This window comes from Zonotrichia albicollis, chromosome 10 (assembly GCF_047830755.1).
Source record: "Zonotrichia albicollis isolate bZonAlb1 chromosome 10, bZonAlb1.hap1, whole genome shotgun sequence".
Taxonomy (NCBI): Eukaryota; Metazoa; Chordata; class Aves; order Passeriformes; family Passerellidae; genus Zonotrichia; species Zonotrichia albicollis.
The window spans coordinates 201,296-213,357 of record NC_133828.1 but is presented as its reverse complement, the minus strand read 5'-3'; the positions used below and the strand labels follow the sequence as shown (position 1 = coordinate 213,357).

The following is a 12,062-nucleotide window of genomic DNA, read 5'->3' as shown; positions in this document are numbered from 1 at the left end:
GCCGAAGAGCCGAGTGTGGCCGAACAGAGGCGACTTGAGCCGAAGAGCCGAGTGTAGCCGAAAACATCCGAGTTTACACTAAGAGCCGAGGATAGCCGACTGGAATCGATAGCCGAGGGTAGCCGACACTGGCCGCATTTAGACAATGCGCCGAGTGTGACCGAGTTTAGCCCAAGCGTGCCGAGTTGGGCCGAAGAGCCGAACTGAAACGAGTTTAGACCAAGAGCCGAAGCAAGCCGAATTGAGCCGAGTTTCTTTAAACAGAACCGAAGGACGTCGCAGCGCTCTCCCTGCAGGTCTCCGGATCACACGGCAGGGGGCGCTGTATAAAGTAAGTATAAAATATCAACTCTCTATAAGAAGGAATAAAAGCTCTATGTCACGTACAGCAGTAGAAAATTTCAGGCTGCCAGGGAGTAAATAGTTTTCTTTACATCATTTTCGTTTTGCAGTTTTTTTTTACTGCCAGGTAGCCCGAAAGTTTCTAGTGCTGCTTTTTTATTCTAAAGCTAGAAAGGAAAACCAAGATTAGACATAGAGGGAAAGAAGGAAAGAAAAGGAAAACAAGAAAATAAGGAATGGAACTGAAAGGAAGAAAGAAAGAAGGACAGGAAGGAAGGAAGGCAGGCAGGCCAAAGAAAAAAAACCAAGGAGGGCAAGGAGAAACGCAGGGGAAAAAAAAAAAAAAAAAAAAAAAAAAAGGATACAGACTTGGAGATGCGCAAGAAAAAACCCAGAAAAAATCCCCAAGATGGGCAAGAAATAAAATAAGAAATAAAATCAGAAAAAAAAAAAAAAAAAAAAACCACAAACCAAAAAAAAACCAGGATGGGGATAAAAATTTCCGGAAAAAAACCCCAGAAACAAACAGAAAAAAAACCCCAAGATGGGCAAGAAGAAACGAAGAAAAGAACCCAAGAAATGCCAGAAAACGTCAAGGAAAAAGGGAGTAAAAGCCCCAAGAAACAAGGCAAGAAAGAGAGGCAATAGAGGCCACAAAAAAGGCAAGAGAAAACCCAAGCAATGCCAGGAAAAGGTACGAAAATGGTTCTGCCAGGTGCGATCAAGGTGAGCGGGTTCAGTCTCAGGTACAGGAGATGAACAAGTGTCAGATTAGCTCGGGGCACTGCTGTGCAATGCAGCCGTGACAGGATTGATGTTTAAATCTAGTTTAAATAAATTGGGGATTGTTTGGCTTTTATTGGGGTATAGGCTGGAGATTTCATAAAAGGTATAAAAATAGAAATCCAATTATATCCTATATATATCGATATCGAGAAATATTTAATATACGTAAATATAAGTAAAAGAAATATGTTGTGTAAAAAGAATATATCTATTATTGTATAAAAAGGTATTCTCTCCAATCTATAAGATATCTATAAATATAATAAATGAAAATTACAAATGTAAATGTGAATAGAATTACGACAAACAAAATTATTTTTTAAATTTTAAGTGTGGTTTAAATAAAGGGGTGTCTTTGGTTTTTCTTTCCTTAGAGGCAGGGGTTTTATTTTAAATAATATAAGTACTATAGAAATCTAAATCGGCATAGAGAAATATGTAATAAAAATCTAAAGTTGTAATACTAAACTATGAATTTAAAAAGAAATAGAAATAGAAATCTATGTAAGTAACATGAAGAGATGTAATATACAATATAGTAAATATTATACAGTAATATAAATTCTAAATCTAAAAGCGAATATAAATGTGACAAATAGATGATGGGGGCTCGGAGCAGCCCAGGTGTGAGTGTGAGGATGATGGGGGGCTCGGAGCAGCCCAGGTGTGAGCTGTGAGGATGATGGGGGGCTCGGAGCAGCCCAGGTGTGAGTGTGAGGATGATGGGGGGCTCGGAGCAGCCCAGGTGTGAGTGTGAGGATGATGGGGGGCTCGGAGCAGCCCAGGTGTGAGTGTGAGGATGATGGGGGGCTCGGAGCAGCCCAGGTGTGAGTGTGAGGATGATGGGGGGCTCGGAGCAGCCCAGGTGTGAGTGTGAGGATGATGAGGGCTCGGAGCAGCCCAGGTGTGAGCTGTGAGGATGATGAGGGAGTGGCTCTTGCCGGGGCGAGGCGGTTTTAACGGGGGGAGAGTTTGCCTCTGTACATTTTTGCACGGAGCTGCTGAGTGGAGGGCTTTATGGGGCGCTCCCGGCGCTGTCTCACGGAAGGACTGCGAGAGCTTCTCCCAGGGTCGGTGGAAACACCCGGATTCGCGCTTGGATACGTCCAAGCATCGCTTAAAGGAGGTGCCGAGGGACGAATCTTTGTGCCGGGGAGCAGCAGCCGAACAGGTGAGCCCGTGTGGGTTTGGAGCGGGGAATTTTGTCCTTCCCCTTTGCAATTTCATCTTGCCAGTCCCTCCCCGCTTCCCCAGGAGCAGAAATGGAGCTTATGAGGACGAAAGGGATTAAGGAGAAGGAAGCAGCTCCTCTTCTTTTATTGTCTGCGTTTGAACTGAGGGGATCCCTCTTCACTTGTGGTTTTAAGGGCGTTGATTGCAGGAAAAGCTGCCTTTTCCAGGCTGTTGGGGGTATCCCGGGGGTGACAGGGAATCCCTGCGTTTTATTTGAAGGGGAATGGGAAAAGTATTCTTGTGGTGTTATGGGTTTGGTTTGAAGGCAGCCACCCCATTTTCATCACCCTAGGGTTGAAATGGAGGGGGCAGCCGCGGTGTCCCTCCTTTTCAAGGGTTTGAATGGAGGTGGAAATGGCCCTTTGCCATCAGTCGAAGGCTTTCATTGAGGAGCGCCCCTTCTTTTGTGCTCTCGTAGGGGACGAACGTGAAGGGGAGAGGACACTTCTTTGCCCTTGTTGAAGGGAGGCGAGCCCCGCCTGCGGCGTCAGTTTCGGGGTTCGGTTGCGGGAAGCTGCAGCTGTGGCAGCGTTTGCAGGGCTGCAAGGGGGCCGTGCCGCTGCATCGGAGGGCGCTTGTGGTGGCCGCGGCCCGGGCCGGAACGTTGCCGCTCGGGAGCGGCGCTGGCACGGCCCGGGCAGCTGCCGGGGCGCACGGGGGATTTGGCGCGGCCGGGCCGGCCAAGGGCGGCGGTGGCGGAGCCGCGCCGGTGCGAGCCGAGGGGACCCGCGCCGGGCCGGCCAAGGGCGGCAGAGGCGGCGCGGGCGCTGCTGCGGCGGCCCGGGCGGTGCCGGCCGCTCCGGCCGCTCCGGGCGCGGGGCTCGGGCGCCGCCGCCACCCCCGGGCCCGGTGCCGGCCCCGCCGGGCAGGGGCAGCGGGCGCGGCTCTCCGGGCCGGCGCCGGCCCCGCGTGCCGGAGGAGCCGCCGGAGGAGCCGCTCTCCTGGCGGGAGCCGCGCTCCGTCCGGGGCCGGCAGCGAGCGCGGGCTTCGGCTGCTCGCAGTGCTGGGGCGGTGCCGCGGTTCGGAGGCGCTTTTTCGGCATTGATTGCATCGCTGTGTTCGGTTTGCAGCGGGGGTACGCTAAGGGCTACGGGGTTCTTCCTGAGTGCTGCGGTTCTCGGTGCCGGTGGGGATGATAAAGGTTCGTTTCGGATTGGGTTTCGTAGTCGGATATGGTTTTTTTGCCGGGGTATTATGTTTAGAAAGGCGCGCAATGGTTTTTACGGGTCGTAGCGCGAAGCAGCGGTTCGGATTTTAATTCTGTTGAGGTGGCTTTTATTGGCGTGAGCGGGTAGTGTTTGTTTCGGTGGGCTTTTGAGGTAGCGTCGTGTCGTTCATAGCAGCGGGTTTTTAATCTCGAGAATTGCATGTGTGTTTATCGTCTTCCAGGGCTTTTATTTATTTGGTTGGTTTGATTGTAGTGTATGCTTTATGGTTGCGGGTAATTTGGGAGACATTGTTTATGGTTACGTTTGTCTTGAGTCTTTGTGTTTGTTTCTAGGTGTTATTTTTATTTTGATATCTTGAGGCACTATGGGTTTATTCCGTTGGGAATAATATTTTTGTTGAAAATGAAAGTTTATTCGGTTTTGGGGCTTTTTTTGTTGTCGGTTTTTTTTTTTTGTTGTTGTTGTTGTTCTTTCATGTATTTGATTGTTGTTCATCGGTTTTTTTTTGGGAATCTGGGTATTTATATGGTGGATCTTTTCAAGTAGTATTGAGTAGTTGTTTTCTTAGTTTTTAGTCCTTGAGATTTTTTCTATTTCGTTAAGTAGTTCGGCTGTTATTTTTACAGAGGATTGGTTATTCTTTGAGTTAGTGTAGAGGTAGAATTTTGTTTATTTTTTTTAAGTAACCTTCTGGGTCAGTGGCACTGTTTGGGGTTTAGTAGGTTGGTTTGATTTTATTTTTTTAGTAGTTGTTGTAATTTGCGGTGCGTGTTTCTACAGGGTTTTCTTTTATCTTGGTTCCATTTTTCTGATATGATGAGAATTTGTTATTGAAAAGAGTGTTTTGTGGTTTTTTGGCTGGCAGATTTTTGGCTGTTGGAGGTATCTTGATGTTTTTCGAAGATATTGCTGGCAATTCAATGCTCTTTGTATTGTAATTTTATTTAGGAATTGGATTTCTAATGTAATATTATAACTACATTTAAACAAAACAGATGTGTGGAAATGGGAATAAACCTCTCTTGTTTTTATATATTTGATCTTTTTTTAAAATTTTACTTGTAACATAAGTTATTATATGTTACAATAAGATATTATCTTTTTAAATTAGAGTATTGTGTGTATTTATAGATATGTAGATAGAGAATATAAATATAGACACAACCCAACTCAAATATAAATATAGAGATGTGTTTCAAATATATGCAGGTATACATAAAATTTTTAAATAATTGTAAATATAAAATAACATCAATTGATACTACGCATAATACAAGTAATACTGTATATATCTTTTTTAGTATATTATAGAAAATAGATATAAAATAGATATATCAATTGATGTACTATACTTATAAAACAAATGATAGATATGATAATTATAATTATAAAAGTATTTTTCAAGTAGTTGAAAATAAAGGATGGTTTTGTTTTTCATTTGGCAAAAGCAGGGGTTTTAGTATAAAAATTATAAATACAAATAATATAAAGGTAGAAGTCTAAGTATATAAATATATCATTAATAGCTAAAGATTAATATAAAAATTAAAAATAAAGGAAAAAACAAGGTTTAGCAGTAGGTATGATACGTAATTTAAAAAATAATTTATCTCTATTATTTGAACAGGATACATATTATATATATTTTAAAAATAATGCATCAATATAAACTAGAAATATAAATGTGTATATAGTCATGCAAGCTCTAAATATAACAATATTTCAGTATAGTTTAAAAGAAGGGTTTTCTGGTATTTATTTAGTTAGAATTGGATTTTTTTTTAAATAATAAAAGTATTTTAGAAATGTAGTTTTAAGCTATAGAAGAACTATATAAGAACTATACAATTAATAGAGAAAGATATTTATAAAAACACAGAGAAATACATATAAACAATAGGAATAGACAGAATATATTGTATAAATTACATGCTACATCAATGTTCACTATAAATATGCGTGTGACTATAAATATGAAAAATAGAAATAAAACTTTTATTTAAACATGGCTTTAAATCAAGGGGGCTTGTTTGACTCTTGCTCGATAGGAGGCAGGTTTTTGGCATTTATTTCAGAGCAGTTTTTGTCTGGGGTCGCCCCTGTTCTTTTTTGCCGCCGTCGCTGCCCGCAGCCCCGAGGCGCGCTGCGCCCCCGTCTGGGGCGGGCGGCAGTGCTGCCGCCTTGTGGGCAGAGCGCGGTACTGCAGCCGTGCGCCGGCAGGCAGGCGAGAGGCCGCCATGCTGGGAGTGGCGTGTCGCGGGTGTCTCGGACTTTTCGTTGACCTTCTCGAGATGGCGGGGAAGTGGAGGACCCCGGTGGGTGTAAGTGAACTGCCTGCATGGAATACCGACGTCATGGCGGCCCCGACGGATTTTTTTGTGGCGTTTGAAGCGTATCCGATACATGCTGTGGGCTCAGCGTCGCCGCGGGCGGGCGTATTTCTGCGGGTTTGTGACAGGCATCTGTATAAATCTTCCCTCTGTGCGCCGGGGTCCTCTCATGCCCGCTCTCCCGCCCTCAGCGAGCCGAGGATGGCCGAAAAATCCCGACTCGAGCCGAAGAGCCGAGTGTGGCCGAAAACAGCCGAGTTTACCCGAAGAGCCGAGTGTGGCCGAAAACAGCCGAGTTAACCCGAAGAGCCGAGTGTGGCCGAAAACAGCCGAGTTTACCCGAAGAGCCGAGTGTAGCCGAAAACAGCCGAGTTTACCCGAAGAGCCGAGTGTGGCCGAAAACAGCCGAGTTTACCCGAAGAGGCGAGTGTAGCCGAAAACAGCCGAGTTTACACCAAGAGCCGATGATAGCCGACTGGAACCAAAAGCCGAGTGGAGCCGACACTGGCCGCATTTAGAGAATGTGCTGAATATGACCGAGTTTAGCCGCACCGTGCCGAGTTCGGCCGAAGAGCCGAACTGAAACAAGTTTAGACCAAGAGCCGAACCAAGCCGAATTGAGCCGAGTTTCTTTAAACAGAACCGAAGGACGCCGCAGCGCTCTCCCTGCAGGTCTCCGGATCACACGGCAGGGGGCGCTGTATAAAGTAAGTATAAAATATCAACTCTCTATAAGAAGGAATAAAAGCTCTATGTCACGTGCAGCAGTAGAAAATTTCAGGCTCCCAGGGAATAAATATTTTTCTTTAAATCATTTTCGTTTTGGAGGTTTTTTTTACTGCCAGGTAGCCCGAAAGTTTCTAGTGCTGCTTTTTTATTCTAAAGCTAGAAAGGAAAACCAAGATCATAAATAGAAAAAAGGGAAGGGAAGGAAAGGAAATCAGGACCACAAGAGGGAAGGGAAGGGGTGAAAAGCAAAGTGAAAAAGGAAAAAAGAGTTGGAGCGAAAAAGAGAGGGCATTCGGGAGGAGCGTTGCTGCCTCAGGTCCTTCCCCGCCCTGGGGCGAAGGACCCGTTTGATGCCCGGGAGGGACTGCAGCTCCCGGTGGCGGAGGACGGAGCAGTGGCTGTCAGCCCGAGACTACAACTCCCGGCATGCCCTGCTGCCGGCGAGGCGTGTGACGCAACGGCTGACGCGGCGCATGAGTGGCTGGCGTGCCAGGCGGCCCGCGCGGGGCTGTGCGCGGGCAGCTCCCGGCCCCTGTGCTCCGTCTGGCCGCCCGCACGGAGCTGAGCAGCGCGGAAGGAGCGTCGGCCCGGTTCTTCGGCCTTACTCAGCGGTAGCGATGGCGGAGGGCGAGGCGGTGCTTTGCTGCCGCGGGCCGGGAGCTGCAGGAGCCGCCCCGGGCGAGCGGCGCCGGGCGCTCCCGCGGTCCCGGTGGGGCGGCTGCCCTCAGGCTGGCGGAGGCGCAGCAGCCCCCGAGCTGCAGCCGTCTCCCTCGGGCTGCTGCCGGTGCTGCGGGCGGAGGCGGCTCCGCCGCGTGTTGGGCGTTGCGAGCAGAGGGCGCTGCGATATCGCCGGAATGACTGGGCTGCTGCCTGCGCTAGTGCTCGAGGCTCTTTCTGCCATGCAAACGGATGGAGCGGCGCTGAGCGGTAAAGCCAGAGATGGCCGGGAGAATGCCCAGCGCAGGGAGCAGGCGGGCTGTATCCTTCCGATGGCACAGGTGCGATCTGCAAACTCATCCCCTTCTGCCCCTGCCCTCCCGAGCCCCAGGGAAAGTGCTTTCCAGCATTGTCGGGCTTCTGAAAGACAAAACTTGTGATTTGACACTAGCATCCAGAAAAGCTTTCTGTCTAGATTAGCAAATGCCTAAATTGTTCTTGGTTACATCCCATGACCGGTTTTAGGCAGTGACTTTATACTGCTTTTAGGATTTTCTTGTACCAAGGTGAGAAAATAGGCAGGTCTGATAGTGGTTTCACTTTTTTTCTACTTCACGTTCCATGAGATTCTTTTATCCAAGCACTTGTTTTAAAATTGTACTGTAGGCGTTTATGGTTCACTTTTTTTTTTCTTTGCAGCACCCGTGACTTTTTTTTTTTTCTCTAAATCGGGAGTAAATATAGCTGAGTAAAATGACCTTGGTTTTCTTCTTTCTTTTTCAACTGAGTTGTTTTTATTAAAAATCCTATTTGAATATGTAGAAAAAGTGGGTATGTCCTGTAATATATCCTAGCTTTTCTTGTTTACAGGGTACTCAGAAAATATGTCTCCCTTAGAGTCCCACAGAAACGTTCTCAGTGCGATCTCTGTCAAGGTATGCATTTACAAATAAGTGATCCTTTAGATATTTGACTGTGTACCTTTTCCTGTAATTCAGAGCTTGCGTTCCGTGGCTTTTATGATAAACCTATAAAACATGTAAAAATGGTTTTCCACGTCTTAATCGTTGCAGGCAGCACTAAGTGGATTTAGAGCCTGTTCTTGACAAGACAAAGGGAAAAAGTGTGACTTTGATGCTGAACTTGTCATTTTTCATTGGACTTGTCTTTAATTATTCAGGAATAGAGAGAACTAGAAAAAGAGAGAAATAGAATTGGTTATTGAGCACTCCTCAAATGCTCACCGTGATTCAGTGCAGAGCCGAAGTGAAGGGTGATGGAACAGAGCTCTGTGCTTTAGAAGGAAATAAATTTAAACCTGACCTCCACACAGTGTCTCACTAACTTCTGTTGTTTTAAAATACAAAATACGTTTAGGAAGTGTTGGAAGTTAGTATTTTGGGAAAGAAAAGGCAGTTCCACAGAACATTGCATTTAACAGAGGCTCTCGGAACGATTCATGTTGTAACTGCTGTCACTGCAATCGGTTGGTGGTTCAGCCTTGAAATGTGCACTTGCCCTTCTATAAAGCACTGTTTTGTTTGCCTTTCAGTGCTATGAGTCTTGATAAATTGGAGAAGAGCCCAAGAGAAGTTTTTCATCCCTTGATATAAAAGGTAGGAAGTGACTTTTTTTGGTTTGGTTCCTTTTCTTTATTATTTTCTGGAAATAAAAGTAATTAAGTATAGGTACGACTGGTTTGTTTCTTCCAGTAGCAGGTGATAATAATAGTAGTGGTAATAGTAAAAATAATAATAGAAATAATAATAATAATAGTAACGTAATACTACTTAAACTGTCTTTATCCATTGAACTGGCCATTTCAAATCAAAACTTGTAAACACAAATCCAACCATCATCCTTGTAGAATCTTTCACAGCAGTGGGCTAAAGATCCTGGTTTTGTTGACAGGATTTATCGGTTCTGGAAGAACAAGAGGGAAGTACAAGCCTAACTACTTCTAGCTCACAGACCCGCCCAGTGAATACAGCTTTGTATTTTGATGGGCTTGTGATGACTTTGAAATCCATTGCTCATTACAGTAAAAAAAAAATAATGTTTTTTTGAACGTGACAGCAGAAATAACTTTCAGTACCAACTTAATAATAATAGATCGCCAATTTAAGTTAAAAATTCATGCTATACTATCAAAATTTAAAGGTAAAATATTATGTATTAGGTGATGGTATAAAGTGTATGTTCTAATGTGTAGGATGTATGCAAAGATACATACATACCTGAAAGTCCTTAGAGGAAACAAATTTTTATGTCTGCTGTTTGACTGTTTATCATACAATATTTGGTTTTATTTCCCAGGGATCGGTGAATTTTAACTTTGGAGTCCTCTACGCTAAGGATGCTCGGCTTACAGATGATGAAATGTTCAGTAATGGTGAGTTTTTCACCTTCTCTTTAATTGCTATGCTGATCTGAATAAGAAAAAAACAAAAGCAAGAGAAAAAAAAAGGATGGTTTATTATTTTTTACGCTGTTATGTTTGTTTCCTCAGTATTTGCTGCAGCTCTGCTTACCCAAACTTTGGGTTCCTTCTGTCCCACTGGGAGTCGCCCGATTTGGTTGCATCTGGTGAAACTCACCCTGAGACCTTGGAGAACTAGCTCAAACTACGTGAGAGCCATTTGCAGTTCTCTGCAGACACCTGGAGAATGGGTGATGCTTCTGAGGATCTGGCAAGTGTGCTTCTATCAAAACTCAGTCTGTGAAATTTCTGGGGAAAACCCTTCTGTGTACCGAAGGGTTCAAACTCTGGTGAGGATCCAGTTATCAGGTGCTCACCTGGATGGTTCCAGCTCTTAAAGCGAACACTTGTACTCTTGCCCCGTAGTTTATATCTATCGTATTTTTGTTATTTTGCAAGATTTTACGGCTTTGCAAAATATTGTGCATTTGACTCTTTGGAACCTGTCAGGTGGTTCTTTGGTGCAGCACCACCTCATGGGACACTTGGCTGCTGTCCTGAAGGGGTTGGTCGTAAATCCTGGAGGGTTTATAAGTCTTCTGTCCCCAGGGAGCTATCGTGCTTTGTTTGCTTTTGTTCTGTTTGTTAGGCGCTGCTTCTCACTGGAAGTATGAATTTCAAACTACCCTGTTCTTTTTTTAACTGTTTTCCTGGTTCTCTCCCTACGGCAGGGAAAGACTCTCGTGTCCTTGTCGTCAGGCTCGGTGCTGTCCAAAAAGATACAGAGACTAAAACAATCCTAAGAAGCAAAATATGACTGCAGGGAAAACAAGCTGGAGAGAACAAAAGGTGGTATGGTTATCCTTACCCTCTGTTAGAAACATCCACTGTGCTTTGATGCTGGTAGCTGCCAGGGGCTTGTCAGCTCTTTGTAGGCAGGTGTGGGTGTTCACTTGTAGGTTTTTTCTCTGGACAAGTCAATTCAATCTTTGCTAAGCTTATATTTGCAGATTACTCTCTAGCACAGTCCAGCATGACATTTTTGAATGTTGTAAAAATACCATGTTACTTGGAAATTGCTAATGATGAGAAGCCTTAGGGAAAAATAAGATTTCAGGGTTGGAAGATGTGAGAAGAATTTTGTGGGGATGTTAGACTGAAATAAAGTGCACTTGAAGCTGGACTGGCACGCTGGCAGATCCCCTATTAAAGAGTAGTGCTTAAATTAGTCTGGTGGTTGCCCATTGTTTCTGTAGAAATCAATGTTTCCTGGTCTTCAGAAGTAAGCTGCTTTGAAAAGCTGGAAGGTGCAGTATAGTGACAATCCCCGTGCTTTGGATTAAAAGTAGATTTCAGAAGGGTGATAGGCTTTTGTCTTTTCCTAGAAGTCAATGTAATCCTATCGAGGAGTTTTTAATTCTGTGTTGCCATGTCATCCCTCAGAGCCCTGTCGTACTAATCGTCATACAGATACAAAACAAAAAATCAGACCCTGTCCCAGCCACTTAGAGCCCAGAACACGATTTCCTCGGGCTGCCATTTGCGCGCCATCGGTACTCACCACGGAAGCGAGCCGGGGATGTTGCAGCTGTTGGGAACAAACCGCTTCTCGTCACACAGAAATGGAATTCGGACGACGCCTCGGCCAGCCCCTCTCTGCCGTCGTCTCCTGAATCTGCAGCAGAGCAGTTGCAGTCCGTCCGGGTACGTGTAATCCAGCTCCTGACGATCTGAGCACACGGAGCAGCGCTCAGCTGCCGTGGGGGCTCAGGGAAGGCAGAGTGTGCATTGTCATCTTCCTGAACCTACAGACCAATCAAAGTGAGAAGCCACAGGTTGGAAATCACTCGCATATATGCTAAATAAAACTTGCAGATTTATTTAAGAATTATTACTGCTTGTTCTTTTTTGTGCTTCTGTGCTTAGAAAACATCCCTATAAAATCAGTTCAATTCATCAGTTGAACCTTTGTTTGCAGACCCTCACTGAGCAGAATTTGTTGCAGACTCAGTGCACGCTGCGCTGGAGTGTGAGGAGCTCAGTGCACTGCCAGGAGTGTGAGGAGCTCATGTGTGCTACTTTTTGCTTTAGGACGCTCTAAGGTATTTATTCCTTTTGGGATACATGATGAGAATTCCCAAGAGAGGTAGTTATAAGGTATGATATTGGGAAAAAAGCCTGTGTGGTTGGAATGTTGTTGTTGTCAAAAGTTAATTTTTTCTTAGCCAGTAGTTAGCTTTTTGCTTTATTTTTGTGGTAGCAGTATTTTATTGTTTAAAAAATTGCTTCAAAATAACTTCGGTGGCTGGCCATCGGTACCTTGTTCAGATTTGCCTATTTGCTTGTAGCTAAAAAGTTCACATCTTGTTTATCATTCTATTTAAGAAACTGCTGCCC

General features: G+C 44.9%; 1 protein-coding gene across 1 annotated transcript; it reads left to right on the top strand.

Moving 5' to 3' along the window:
- The first annotated feature begins 1,044 nt into the window (after positions 1–1,044).
- Positions 1,045–10,080, top strand: LOC141730512 (uncharacterized). The gene is made up of 7 exons (XM_074548935.1): positions 1,045–1,088; positions 2,826–3,502; positions 6,052–7,587; positions 8,117–8,181; positions 8,799–8,862; positions 9,563–9,638; positions 9,756–10,080. The coding sequence occupies exons 1-3, from the start codon at positions 1,045–1,047 to the stop codon at positions 6,291–6,293; spliced, it is 963 nt and encodes a 320-aa protein (XP_074405036.1). The 3' UTR covers positions 6,294–7,587; positions 8,117–8,181; positions 8,799–8,862; positions 9,563–9,638; positions 9,756–10,080.
- The last annotated feature ends 1,982 nt before the right edge of the window (positions 10,081–12,062 follow it).

Coding starts and splice junctions, on each gene's coding strand:
- LOC141730512 (XM_074548935.1), top strand. CDS start 1,045: ATGGTTCTGCCAGGTGCGATCAAGGTGAGCGGGTTCAGTCTCAG. Junction 1,089..2,825: donor GTGAGCGGGTTCAGTCTCAG/GTACAGGAGATG, acceptor CCCTTGTTGAAG/GGAGGCGAGCCCCGCCTGCG. Junction 3,503..6,051: donor TGCCGGTGGGGATGATAAAG/GTTCGTTTCGGA, acceptor TCCCGCCCTCAG/CGAGCCGAGGATGGCCGAAA.